Source organism: Narcine bancroftii, chromosome 3, assembly GCF_036971445.1.
Source record: "Narcine bancroftii isolate sNarBan1 chromosome 3, sNarBan1.hap1, whole genome shotgun sequence".
NCBI lineage: Eukaryota > Metazoa > Chordata > Chondrichthyes > Torpediniformes > Narcinidae > Narcine > Narcine bancroftii.
The window spans coordinates 181,629,426-181,642,720 of record NC_091471.1 but is presented as its reverse complement, the minus strand read 5'-3'; the positions used below and the strand labels follow the sequence as shown (position 1 = coordinate 181,642,720).

Genomic DNA, 13,295 nt, shown 5'->3' with positions numbered 1-13,295 from the left:
ACACGTGTTTCCAGATTTTTACAGGACACAGGGAAATTGAAATCAGCTAACAGGCGCCTGCACTCAAAAATATTTTTAGGAAATGTTGAAATATCGTGTATTCGTATTCCTTTGTTTTGTCTTTCAGCCAAGAATCACTTCGTAATTTAAAATCAGTGTCCTGCACTCGATTAGACCCTGAGCTCTGCGCATCAGAATAGCATTCATCAAAGTAAAAAGGATTTTTAAAAATGTTCAGGGTCTATTAAGATAATATTTAAAATCATTGATATACAACTTCCAACAGAGTGTGCCAATATTTGTTACTGACTGTAGATGGCGCGCGAAAGCAACTAAAGTGAGCCCGGGGGCCACTCAGAGGGGGAATCAGGAGGCTCTGGGATCCTTTAACCGGCGTCTGCTCATCCTGCGCTTCACTCACTTCTCCGAAATAATAAATAAGGGCACTCTTTATATGACTGCCTGCGGTTAGGCTGCATTGTGTTCAAACAAGTGAGAAATAAGGCGAGCGGATGATTTGGGGAGTTCTGGAGGCAGCAAGCGGAGTTGCTTGGAACTTGGGAACCCACCTTATCAAGCGCTGATTGACCCTGCAGCTCTCTGCAGGCTGGAAGTGCCTTGCCAGTGTCACACTGAAGGTATGCGGGCTGCGTGAGGCTAAAGCGGCCGTTCGGAGACGATAGCAAACAAAAAAGGCATTTGTCCAACTCGGCCAGTTCAGGCAAACGCCGAAGCTGCGGTTGAAACGCAACCCGCTTCGTCTGTCACGAACCGTGGCCTGAATGACTGGTGTAATCACTTCACTGGTAATACCGCACGCGTTGCAGTTCACACTGCGCTCGAACCGCGTGGCTCTGTTTGCGTTGAGAACATTAGTTATTGCACTTGATTGTTTTAGGGGATCAGCTTCTGTTCATTGCCATACATTTTGGGGTCAAAGGCGTGCGCTGAGTTGTTTCGTATTTTATCGCCACGGTGGGGGTGGGGATAGGATTGTACTTGCCATTGGAATATGGGACAACCGTCACCACCCGCATATTACAAGTGTCTGCCCTGACAGTGGGAGAAGCTCCCAGTTCAGTATCGACCCACCTTGAGCCTGTGGCCTCTTTGAATGGCAACAATGGGAGATTCTAACCGTGGCGGAGACACAATCCATTCACTTAGAAGGAGGACCTTTTGTCACGGCTTTTTACTTTTGCATGTCGGAAACCGGAGCGCGTAGCACTTAAGCAGCCTGTGAGTTTCCGTCTATCGTTTCATCCACGGACTTTTTGCGCCTAAATCAGTCTGGTTGTTTGTAAATGTAACAGGTGATGAGAGGCCACCCGACAAAGCCCTCCCTGGCCTCTGTTTGCTTTACAAGTGGAATTCAATTCTAACACCAATTTCAGCCGCAATTTACACGCGGTCCCAGCGTACTCTTTTAACTCACTATTCCCTGCTTACCCTTTCGTTTTAAACCTCTATATACATGTATTCTGGCGTCATTCCCGTGTGGGCAGGTTACTCTATATTTGGGGGGGAAATGTCTGTGATATCAAACGGATCCGTGTAACCAGTGCAAGCGTGCGCGTGTCCTCGTGTTTGGCAGATTGCTGCGAAAAGGTTAAGGGGATATTGGGATGGGTTGAGTTATACAGCGTGGCGGAGCCGGGGCTCCCCGCCATTTGATACTGTACTGCCTATAAATTAGCGACATGATTGCTGTGTAAACAAACGAACACGATATAATTTATATAGTTTCTCAGGCCGCTCACTCCCAATTGGTTAGGAGCTGCGAGCCGCACCAGAGGAAGGCATTTGGGGCTTGCTAAGTTGCTGAAATGAACTCGGACCACCCAGTTCGACTACCAAACACTCGGGAAGCAAAGCTGCGTTTAAAAGGGGTTATCTTACGTTTTAATGTGCACATGGTTCTGTTTTTGCCCCCCTTTTTTGAGTGACATAACAAAAATTGTTGGCACCCCCCCCCCCTCACCCGATAATAAAGTAAAATAAGGCAAAACACAAAATGCTGGAGAAACTCAGCAGGTCAAACAGTGTAGTTTATCTATAGCATAGATAAAGGCGTTTTGGGCTTCAGCGCTTCAACGAGGGATGAAGCCCGCTTGTGGGTAATTCAATGCACTTTTGAAATATATTTTTATTCTAAATGAGCAATGTGCTCTTTTAATCATTTATTAGAATCAAAGTTTAAAACATCAGAAAATTTTCCATCAGCGGATCTTCCTGTCTAAATTTATCCGTGTCTAAACGCCCTGGTGCACACGTTGTATGTGCTTAGCTTCAGGTTGACTAGCTTCATATGCCTTCTTCGTCGGCTGACGTCCATCTGAATAATCTGTCGGAGGAGTATATGTATGTCGAATGCATCAACCCATTCAGTGTATATGCTTTTGAGTGAGCGTGGTGCCTCAAAAAGAACTCTCTTCTGGCAGTGCCCGTAATCATTTTTTTTTTAAATACTGCAAATCTCCCATCATCGTTGAATGCAACATAACGTTTGCTGGCCTGAAGTTCTTCACTTGAAAGTGCTCACTTTGTCTGTTGGGAGTAAGGAGGCTCTTGATATTAAACCGACAGATAAGGAACTTTTAGAGATACCTCAATATTAAATATATCAATGTACCTGTTGAATTTTATTAGGCGAAATCTTCCAGATCTTTGTTTAAAACTGCAGGCCGAAGATGCAGTGGTCCCTTCCAACTCCCTTTCCGTGAAGCTCTGCTGTATCCGCCGTTTTAAGGGATGAGAACAAGCAACCAATGAGGAATCGGCGAAACCGGGAGCCTCTTTGTGGTGGTCCAATAGGATTCCCCGCATTGGTGGCGCGGCTGTCAATCACCGGAGAGGCAATGACATGAAAGAGGAGAGAAAGCAGTGTTAACCTTCCCCCAGCACTCAACAGACAACCCCAAGGAGGAGCGATGCCTTTCGGGCTCATCTCGCCAGCAAAGGACGGCTACCACCGTTGAATTAAAATCAATATATATATAAAAGTTAACCCAAAAAATGGCTGTACGCGGGAACACCTTGAACCCGTTCTCCATCCAAGCTATTTTAACCAGAAAGGATGAGAATCGACACTCGAAAAGTTTGGGCGTGTCCTGCTTTTCGTCTGCTACCTGTTGGAAGATGTTAGACAATTTAAATTCCTGTCCAAAGATGAATCCCTCTTGCGGGAGAATCGAGGCAAGCAACGATCTGCCGAATGAACAGCTCTGCTGTGACTCGGATTCGGGCGTCAGCGATGAAAATGACAGTAAAAACTTGTCGATATGCAACTCGGAAAGGGGGTTGGAAATTTCTGCAGCCGGTTCTTTGCCAACGAAACCAATGAAGGAAGCGCGATCGAGTCTTAGTGAAGAGACCGAGAAAAGCGACAGTAAGGACTATCTGTGTCACCGGGGAAGACCCGACCATTTATCAGGTAGCGCACAATGTGTGCCTTTACTTGTCAGTCTCCTCCTTAAGCTGCAATCGACACATACATTTTCGACCATTGATTTCTCTTTAAAACTTGTCTATATTGCGAAGTGCATCTGCAAAGGGACTTTCAGAAAATGTCACGTTAAGGTAGAATTTAGTTTATTTTCAACGCCCAACGTTTCACTTGTTCCAAAACTCCTTAAGAAACATCCATATACATGTAGCTAATGTAGTTAGATGGAGACAGACAGAGAACCAGTCAAGTTAGATAGATGCTATTTATTTAAGTTATTATTCTTCACTCCGTAGCTTCAAGTCCAGTTGACGAAGAGTTGAAATCGGGCCAAACCCCGGACCAACCCAAACAGAGGAAGAAGCGTTCCCGAGCCGCCTTCTCCCACGCTCAGGTATTCGAGCTCGAGCGCCGCTTCAACCACCAGAGATACCTCTCCGGTCCCGAGAGGGCGGATCTGGCCGCCTCCCTTAAACTCACGGAAACTCAGGTCAAAATCTGGTTCCAGAATCGCAGGTACAAAACCAAGCGCCGCCAACTTGCTGCTGACCTCATGGCCTCGGCCCCAGCAGCAAAGAAAGTAGCAGTGAAAGTGTTAATCCGAGATGACCAAAGACAGTATAGCCCGGGAGAATTGTTAAGACCTTCACTGCTTTCACTACAACCGCCTTACCAGTACTATCCATTCACCTATTGCCTGCCTGCATGGACAGTGGCCGCTTGCACAGGAACTCAATAGCTGTTTTTTTTAAAAAAGAACAAAGTTTCAGATCCACGACATTAGAACTACAGTATTTATTTGTGTTGTTTTTTTCGTATAAGCTGCAGACTGGACTCGGCAGATGGAGTTTCCATGGTATCCATGTCCTTGATATTTAATTCAAACCCAGCTTCAAACAATTGAAAGGTTGTCCGAGAGGAACAAACGGGGAAAACGGCGTTTCTCTAAATTTCTCTGAAAAGAACCTCGATGTTTTGCGTTGGTTGGACATTATTTTTTCATTCCCTTGAGTGAAGCAATGTGAGCTGAATGTAAGAACCATAGAGAAACTGCGGTTGTCTCATGTGCAAATCTCCATGGAGATCTATATTGTTTTATTATTCATCCTGGTTAAGAACAGCAGAGGAAAGAGAAAAGCATTTAACACTTTCTGGCAGATTGCTTTGTGTGATGTTGTGAAGATGTTTGCCCCAACCACGGAACATGTCGACCCGTGATTATATTCCAGCAGTATAGGGATAATAATCTAGCACTTTCCATTAAAAGAAATATTTAGTAGTGCTTAGTGTGGGCGATCATATTGCAGGCTTTTCTTTAATAGTAGCGTGTGACATTTTATCTCGTTGATGGTTTCTCCTGAATAGATCCAGGTTTTAAAAGATTATGAATGAATGTTTAAATAATTGCAGCGCAGCGACAAATGATGGTTCGTTTCAGGAATGGTGCATTTGGAGTTGTGTATCTCTTATAAAATCATGCACTCTGCATAACTTCCGGTCTTAAAATAATAATAAAAATTGATGATGCCTTTTGTTCTGTGTAAATATCCAAAGTATGTTAATGAATCGTAATCTTATTAAATGCAAGGTTTCAAATCCGTGTTCCATATGTCATCTTATTCTATTAATAGTTGTAGGTTTGGGGCTTGGTAAACGTCCATTTACCAGAATAGCCGGGGTTAGAGAAATGTTCATTTGTGTTTCCACTATAATTTCGAAATCCTAAGAATTGTATTTTAAACTGTATTAATATATTAGGATAGGATATAATTCTTTAAAAACAGTGCAGTCGTTTCAGATGTTCGGTTGGCCTAGAGGAGAAGGCGCCTTTAACTTAAAGCTTTAAAAAAAAGTTTCATGATTGTGGATTAACGCGTAGTGAAAATAATTTATATTCCATTGGATTTGTACATTAATTCACGAGGTTTCCCCCAAAATACTTAAATATGTATCTTATTAACTGTTGACTGCAACTCATTGAATGTTATCAACGTTTACTTAATATTTGATAGTTTCAATGATGCATTGTCAAGAAAATGTTTCTTGGGTTATATTGTGTCACATAATGAAGGTCCTCGGAGAGTGTGGAATTTGGTTTCCAGTTGCTTGCAGACGAAACGACGGACCTCGAAAACATTTAAGGATCGGATTTAAATCTACAGAATTCGGTTTTAGTTTACGTGGGTGTTTGAGATTGAAAGATATGTTCAGCGATGATCCATTAACAATGCCTTAGGTTGTATCGTGAATTCCAGTGATCCAGTGTCAGTGATCTTCTCGGACGATTTACAAAGCTAAGGAGTTATTTTGGAGATGCACATGATTTGGAATGTACAATGTCTCTTACTCCAAAGGCGTGTTTTCTCTTTTTTAAGAGGCAATAATAGTGAACTTTAACACGCCGCCAAACAAATCAGGTTTTGCTGAAAAAGGGGTTAGACATGTCATGATTGATATCATTTTGAGTTAACTCAATAGGTATTAGCTATCTCTGACACAGTGTGTAATTCAAACGCTGATTTTTCGTGTGTATTTAAAACTATTGTTTCAAATAACAAAATAAACCCCGATATCAGGAGTTATTTTCTAATATCATTTTTAGTTTCACATTTTAATGTGCGGCATTTATTTAATATCCTCCGTTAATGGCATGAGGTTTCTTTATTTGAAACCGGTTTTTTTTACGATCTCCATTGCAGATGTATTTCGACATTCTGTTATTTCTACAATTCCGCAGAAAGGGCCGAGTTTCGACTGCACCAGTAACATCTCTCTCGGATATTTGCCTTCATGCATGTTGAAGGATCTGTGAATCTTGCCGAACATTATTTTTTAGATTTCAGGGGTTTGTGGATACTGAACGGAGGACCTCAAAAATACATTCGCAGCACGGAAAGAACGAGCGGTGCATCTTTTTTATAAAAAAATCTTACAGGAGTTACTTTTCTAGCAACAAGAAGCAATTTCCATTCCAGCAAAAATATGGTTGTATATATTTCCAATAGCAATTAGCAAGGAGAATAAATTTCCATAAGACATTCACATTAATAACTTCAGTTGAGAAACCAGTAGATCTTGCTAGCTGGTGCTCGTGAACTGCAGAGAACGGGAAAATACGACGACAGGAAAAAAAACGTAATTTTGGACAAGGAATGCAGACGATTTCCAAGGTCTTTCCCCCCACCCCCACCCCCACCCCCACCCCCCGTCCCCGACATATTTCCTAAATGAATGACGACTTGTCTTCAATGGACTGTTTTCAGAAATAGCATTGCAGTGGTCCCTGGTTTGATTAATGTTCGGAGGATGGGAAACTCGCTCCTCTCGTAAATTCAAAAGAAAATTTCATTTCAACACTGAAACATTTTGATCAGAGACAACAAGTGACGTTTAATGCATCTCAGTTTATTTCCAGAAACAATTAAAACAAATAATCAAATGATAGCTGTGACCTGGCTCGTTCGTGACTTGGAGAGGGCCCAGCGGGAGGAGCAATATCTTTATTGCCCATTTATTATAATAGTTGTAAGATATTATCATTGATTTACTATCGGCGAAGACCTTGTACGAGTTTTTAGAGCAACCCCATTAGACTGAGATCTAAAAAAATCTGTTACAAGCTAGTGGGCGGGAATAAAAACAACGCTTATCAGATTGGGCAGCAGTTGTGGAGAGGTTAACGGCCACCTTTGTTCTTCCAGCATCCAATGCTGGAGTTGCTGGAAAATTGGATTAGGGTTGTGCCATTTAATTTGACCCGATTACTTAACATAGTGAAATGCAGCCAGTTCAGTGTTTTCACCTTTTATTCAAACTGTACGTTTTCCTTCCACTTTCGCAATATTTTAAAAAAAATGGCAATGTATATATTATAAACTGCAGCTATTTACGCTGACTGTGCCACTCAGTGACAGGAGACCCCGGTCGCCGGGTCTTGAATTTTAGAGAAATCTTCGTATCGCGATTTTCTCTAAGGTGAATTGGCGATAAGTCAAAATGCGATTGAGTCAAATGTTGATTCATTTACCTTTTTTTTTCCCCACGCAGTTTCCGCGAGGGCGAATTTCATTCCGTTTTATTCTCAATTTTTGAGTGGTGATTTTGAATTTCCATTACCCGAACATCCTCAAAGCGGGAATCGCCTGCAATTAGCATGAGGTGTTCCCACCGTGGGACTTTCTGTAATCACGTGGTATTTGTGCATTTTATAGTGTGCATTCAATGAATGTTTCAAATGTTAATTCTTATTTCATATACTTATTTGGCGAAATATATATAATTCTGTTTAATCCTCTCTACATAATTATTGTAACGTGAGAATTAAGTCTGCTCCGGGGAAACATAGGTCTGATGATAAAAGAGCAACTGGGTTTCTGCAATTGCAGGTAGTTCCAAAACAAATCGGCAATAATAGATGCTTCGGTAAGAAACTACATTTTATAAACCCAATCGTTTCAATCTTCGTCAAACAAAAATGATCCATAAGAGGAAAACAGGGAAATATATTTTGAAATATTCATTTGCAACTCTGAAACGAACATTTGCCGACTTCTCAAAATTTCAAAATTACAGGTTAATTTCTAATCTGATTACCGCAAAATTTGGAGTCTTGTGAAGTGGATGCGGGAGATGTAGTAACTGCGCTTCGCCAGCCAGAGCACGAGGGCGCGTCTAGTCTACAATGGTTTCAGTCATTGCGTGTAAACCCGGTGGCAACCTTTGGCTATCCCTCGACAGCACTTAACTTAGTGCTGAGAGATGCTGATATCAGTGTGTCGAGTCGTTTTCCATTGTATGTACTAAGAATAAGAGGAGCACACCTGCTTTCCCCCTTTCAGCTATTGTTTAATTATGCTGGCAATTTGCAACCTTCAGGCATTGCTCACATTAACTGGTAATTTTGTTGCGTCAACCTCATCTACGAAGAAAGTTAAAGCAAACGACAGTTTGTTCCTATTCCTGAAAATTGCTTAAAGAACTTTGAATTTCGCAAACATTATTACTGATTTCATGAAATTTGAGAATGGAGAATGCAGTCATGTTAAGGATAAGAATTCACACTGACATAAATGTCATTTTGTTTTGTGCATCAGTGAAGTTATTAACTACGCTGAGAATGACCAGGTTGATAACGGTGCTATTCTATTCACTCAGCCTGCAGTGCGAGTGAAAACCCAGATACCTACCCTGAGGAATTTGCAGATCATATGACTATTGAGTAATTCGAGAAAGTTGCTTTGTTTCTACATATATTAACAAAACTAGAATTTATTTCTATATTCGTCTATTGAGTAATTAATCTTCCGAGAATTGAATTTCTTAATAATGGATTGCTATAAATGGGCAGACATTGCTGTTGAGAAAAGACCATTTAAAAGGTGCCACTTCGCCCCATTGCAAAATACCTCTGGCGGCCTTTCAATAATAACTGACAATTATACAAATATAAATCACATGAGCACAATTGAGATTGGCATTGAGGGAAGGCTGCACTGTTGGAGGTGCCCGATTTTGGACAAGCTGTTAAATTGAGGCCTATCTGCTCTCCCAGACAGAAAGAAAATAAACTGAAACATTTTTATCATTCATATTAAAACTTTGACAAAATATCAACATGTGGATTCCTGCAACATTGTGGTTAAAAAGAAAGGGGTTGTTGTCTTTAAGATCTTGCTATGCGCATAACATCATTTTAAAAAAATAAAGATCCATTTGCTGTAAAACAATTAGGAATGTGATACGGTGGTAAAATACATTAAAAATGCAAGCCTATCTTTCACCTGCCTGGGGGGTCGGTAGATGGGTCGATTTTATACTTGAGAAAATTCCATGACAGAAATATAATTATTTTGGTCAAAGTCCAATAAAATATTTGCAGATTTGCTTCTCAAAATGTGGATGTATTGATTTTAATGAACATTTTTATGTCAACCATGCTTCATTTTCTAATATAATCTTCCTTATTTAGTTACCTTTTCACGATGATAAATGGGTTTAAATGACTTATCTACTTCACGACACCTTGTTTATTTTGATTTTCTCTTTTTTACTGTATTACCGTCTTCTCTCTTAACTGTGCACTCATCTTTATTGCGGATTCATAGCCATTTTAGCGCTATGGTGTTTTTCCTTCTAAACGCAAGACACGATATTCTTTGTGGTGTACAAAACAGGAAACGTCGTCAATAACCAAACAAGTACAAGTTCTCATTCTTTCCAATCCGCAAACTTGCATCTCTTCCATTCTCTCTATCTCTTTTTCAAGGTTGCTGTCAACTAGAACCCAATGGCGGGTTCTGGGTTTGTTTTGAGAGGTTCCGGGACAAGCAGCTGAGGACGTGCACGCCCACAGAATCTGGGGATACCTCGTCATTCTCCGCCAACTTGCTGCTTCACCGTGCAGAAAGAATACGTAACCTGGCTTGAAATCGGCTCCAAACGATAGCTGGATAGAAGAGTCCGCTTTCTACGTCATTAATTGCGTATAAAAGGATACTTTTTTTCTTTGCGTGAAAAATTATATAATTTTAAATAAGCTTTTATATTTAAAAAAATGCAAATATGAAAAATATAACATAGGTCGGCAAAACTAACCCTTTCTCTTTCTTTTGTAATTCTCGCATTATATCAGTGACTACAACTTCCGACGTTTTTGTTGACTGTAGAATGACATATAGGGTGCGAGGTAGAAGCGAGTCTTTCTATTTATCGCAGATTTGACCAATTAACTGTACAATCGAGGTAAACATGGATCAAACTGTTTATAATGTTGTTCAGGTTGCAGATTCTTTGGAACTACATAAAATGTTAACAAGGAATTTCCAACATTGCTGCTGTCCCAGGACCAATCATGATCCCCAATAAAACAATGATGCGATCTCAGGTCGCAGGATATAGAAAACAAAATTTGAAAATAAAATACATTACATATTTGCGGTCATCCACTCTTTATTCTTTTCCCATTGCCAAAATTTAATTTATAAATCGTTGTCATCCACACACAAAAATCTTGATCTCAATATAATGTCTGACAATCGGTTCCTTGGCGTGTGTCTTTTTTGTGTTTTAGTTGAGTTAAAATTTGCTAATACTGAACTCTGAATATGACGTCGGGTTTTATTTTAAAAAAAACCTTATAGTGAAGCCATTGTAAACTTTTATATCAAGTTACCTTAAATTTCCGGCGGAGTGCATTCAACCCACGAGATCAATGCCGGCTATTAAGTTCTTCCATATCTTCCCTCCCTTTCTACCTCAGCACACCAATGCCATTTGTTTCAACTTGTCCTTGTGATGACGCATTCTTTTTCGTAGATTATCCTGATTTCATAACTGGATTTATGACATTTATGGCCTTCAGTTAATATATTCCTCCACAATCGGAAAGATTTCTCTGATCACTAATTTGCACTCAAGACAACCTTTGGCTCTTTTGCAATGAAAGCACGTGGTTTCCATTGAGCTCTTCCAGGTGAATATGTCACCATAAAATCGCACACTCTTGCAGTTTAACTCAAGCTAGAAGCCCTGAACTTCATCTATTCGTCCAGCAGACAATCCATGTGCAGCCTGTCGTTTCATTATTTTGGTAAATTGTCATGTTGGTTCAGAAAAAAAAATACTAGCAGGAAAAGAAGCCCGCAGTGAAAGTTTCATGTGAATTATCTCCCACGAATTAAGTTTCTCCACCATTTTTTTGTTTATTATTTCCAACATCCGCGGCATTTTCTTTTGCTTTTATTACTTTCAGTTTTGTGTTCATTCTTATTCTGGTTTATTTCTGTAGCCACTCCGACTCATATTCCCTAAACTCCAGTTTTCTCCCCCAAAGAAAATGCATCATCTTGCATTTATTGCCATCTGAAAGTAGACCTTTTTTCCCTGTCTATTTCCAAGGTCAAGTGAATAGAGATGTTTTTCACGTGCTATAGGATTTAAGACGGCCAGGTGGAAATGAGTATCAATGCTACTGGACAGCGCCCCCTGTAGAAAGGCCTTGACTATACAGTTAAATCGCTGAAGACTGCAGATATTTCAATTTGCGAACCTAACCGGGAGTTTACAGGATCTGTCAAGATCAAGAGAATACACTTGAAATTCTCCGACTTTTAGGAATAAAAATATTGCAGGTGCATTTATGAATGGAGTAGGTTTAGATCGTCCAAAGTAAGATTGGACAAAGTTGTACATTAATATATTACAGGAATATCCGCGTGGGTAAATACAACTATTAAATGACACAGTCCACATTCTTCAACCGCGGAGAACCGATCAGACTCGAGGAAGCCAAGTACAAAATCCAGCTGACAAACAAAAATATTATCCCTTTCTTTGGACAAATGGAGATCCGTAAAACTTTTTTTTCAACAAGTCCTCACTAAAGAAAAATCTGTCATTCTAAACACGTTCTGCAATAAAAAAGCGAATGCTTTGGATTTAGAAGTTTTCGTTATATTTCGATTTTTAAACATTATTATCAAATAACTACGAGAGAGAGGGGGGGGGTGGGGTGGGGAGGATCGCTCATATTTAGTTAAGTCTGGCCAGGTCGTTTTAATATTATTTCCGATGTCTGTTAGTTTGCAGCTGTAAACACGAGTGTATTAATACATCAGAAACAAACGTATTCCTGTAAAAAAGGGAACAACTCGAATTAGACAAAAATATTAAGTTCTAAATAATATCACGGCTGCTCACATACATTATATTTCCTTAAAGTATTACTGACCGGTTGAATTCAATGAAATTGACTTTTTAGCAGATAGTTTTTCGTTGTAGTTTTAAAAAAATTGCAAAGCAGCAGACGCCAATTTATCTGAATCGGTTCCGATTCTACTGAGTGCCACCAACTAAGCGCCAAGAGAAAAATAAAATAAAATAGTTCTCTGTGTATGGTCGCAGGAATAATTCTGAGGGCCATCCTCTGTTTCTGCCGGTGTAGCCCCAAACGAGCCACTCAAGTGCTACCACTTTATTCGTTCCTGGGCATGATCCAATTGGGGAAAAATACATTTAAGGTAATGGAAAACGATCACGACCTTCGATATGGACACCAATTCATACCCATTAAAGTAGTTCATGTGGCAATAGAATTAAATGTTAATTACCGTTCCATTTGGGGCTATTTTATCAGAATATTAACTTTTGTCATTGACTAGGATCACTTGGGTCAACGGAAACCAAACGCTTCCTTTTGGGGATTATTGTTTTCATCCCAGAAAGGGAAGGGGTGGGGTGGTCAACCCCGCTTATAAAGTTAACATTATGCTTACAACCAAAAACAAAATCTCGGGACAATAACTGCATCTCAGCATATTGTGTTGTAGGTATATTTCAAAACCATTCCAACACTCTGATGTACACGGCGAAACAGGGGCGAGACCAGGGCCGTGTGTGTTACAGGATGCTACGCTTTGGGGGGGAGGGGGGGGAGTTAGACTTTTTTTTAAAAAAACCTTACAAAATAAACACCTATTTCACATATAAAACCACTGGAAAACGGCGCTGCCAATTTATTCATAGCTCCAAGGGTCCCACAGGACAACTGTACTTTCACATTCTTTAATTGTCCCATGGATTTTCGACTTATTATATTTTATTGGTGTTCCAAGGCTCTGTGGTTTTAATAAAGGAAATCACATTGCTAGAATGATAAGGAACATATTATTTTCACCATTTTTGCACCCAGATATTGAGAAAAATATTTTTGTAAAATTAAGGATCTGAAATTTGAAACTAACGCAGCCTAGAATTTTCCTGATTTGAATGATGACCTGCACAACATCGTAACTTTATTATAATCGATTTATGCCAGCACGTTTCTCAAGTTGTTTCTTTAGCATAAATTATT

The 13,295-nt window shown here is 40.0% G+C and overlaps 2 protein-coding genes across 2 annotated transcripts in view; both read left to right on the top strand.

The window, feature by feature from the left end:
- Positions 1 to 13,295, top strand: part of rab28 (RAB28, member RAS oncogene family) — a 276,189-nt gene that overhangs the window by 22,740 nt on the left and 240,154 nt on the right. The gene's annotated exons all lie outside the window — the stretch shown is intronic.
- nkx3-2 (NK3 homeobox 2) lies at positions 2,939 to 5,012 on the top strand. The gene is made up of 2 exons (XM_069922850.1): positions 2,939 to 3,433; positions 3,742 to 5,012. The coding sequence occupies exons 1-2, from the start codon at positions 3,016 to 3,018 to the stop codon at positions 4,182 to 4,184; spliced, it is 861 nt and encodes a 286-aa protein (XP_069778951.1). The 5' UTR covers positions 2,939 to 3,015; the 3' UTR covers positions 4,185 to 5,012.

Excerpts from the sequence above, each read along its gene's own strand:
- nkx3-2 (XM_069922850.1), top strand. The coding sequence starts at position 3,016 with ATGGCTGTACGCGGGAACACCTTGAACCCGTTCTCCATCCAAGCTATT. Across the intron at positions 3,434-3,741 it reads AAGACCCGACCATTTATCAG|CTTCAAGTCCAGTTGACGAA; the intron begins GTAGCGCACAAT and ends TTCACTCCGTAG.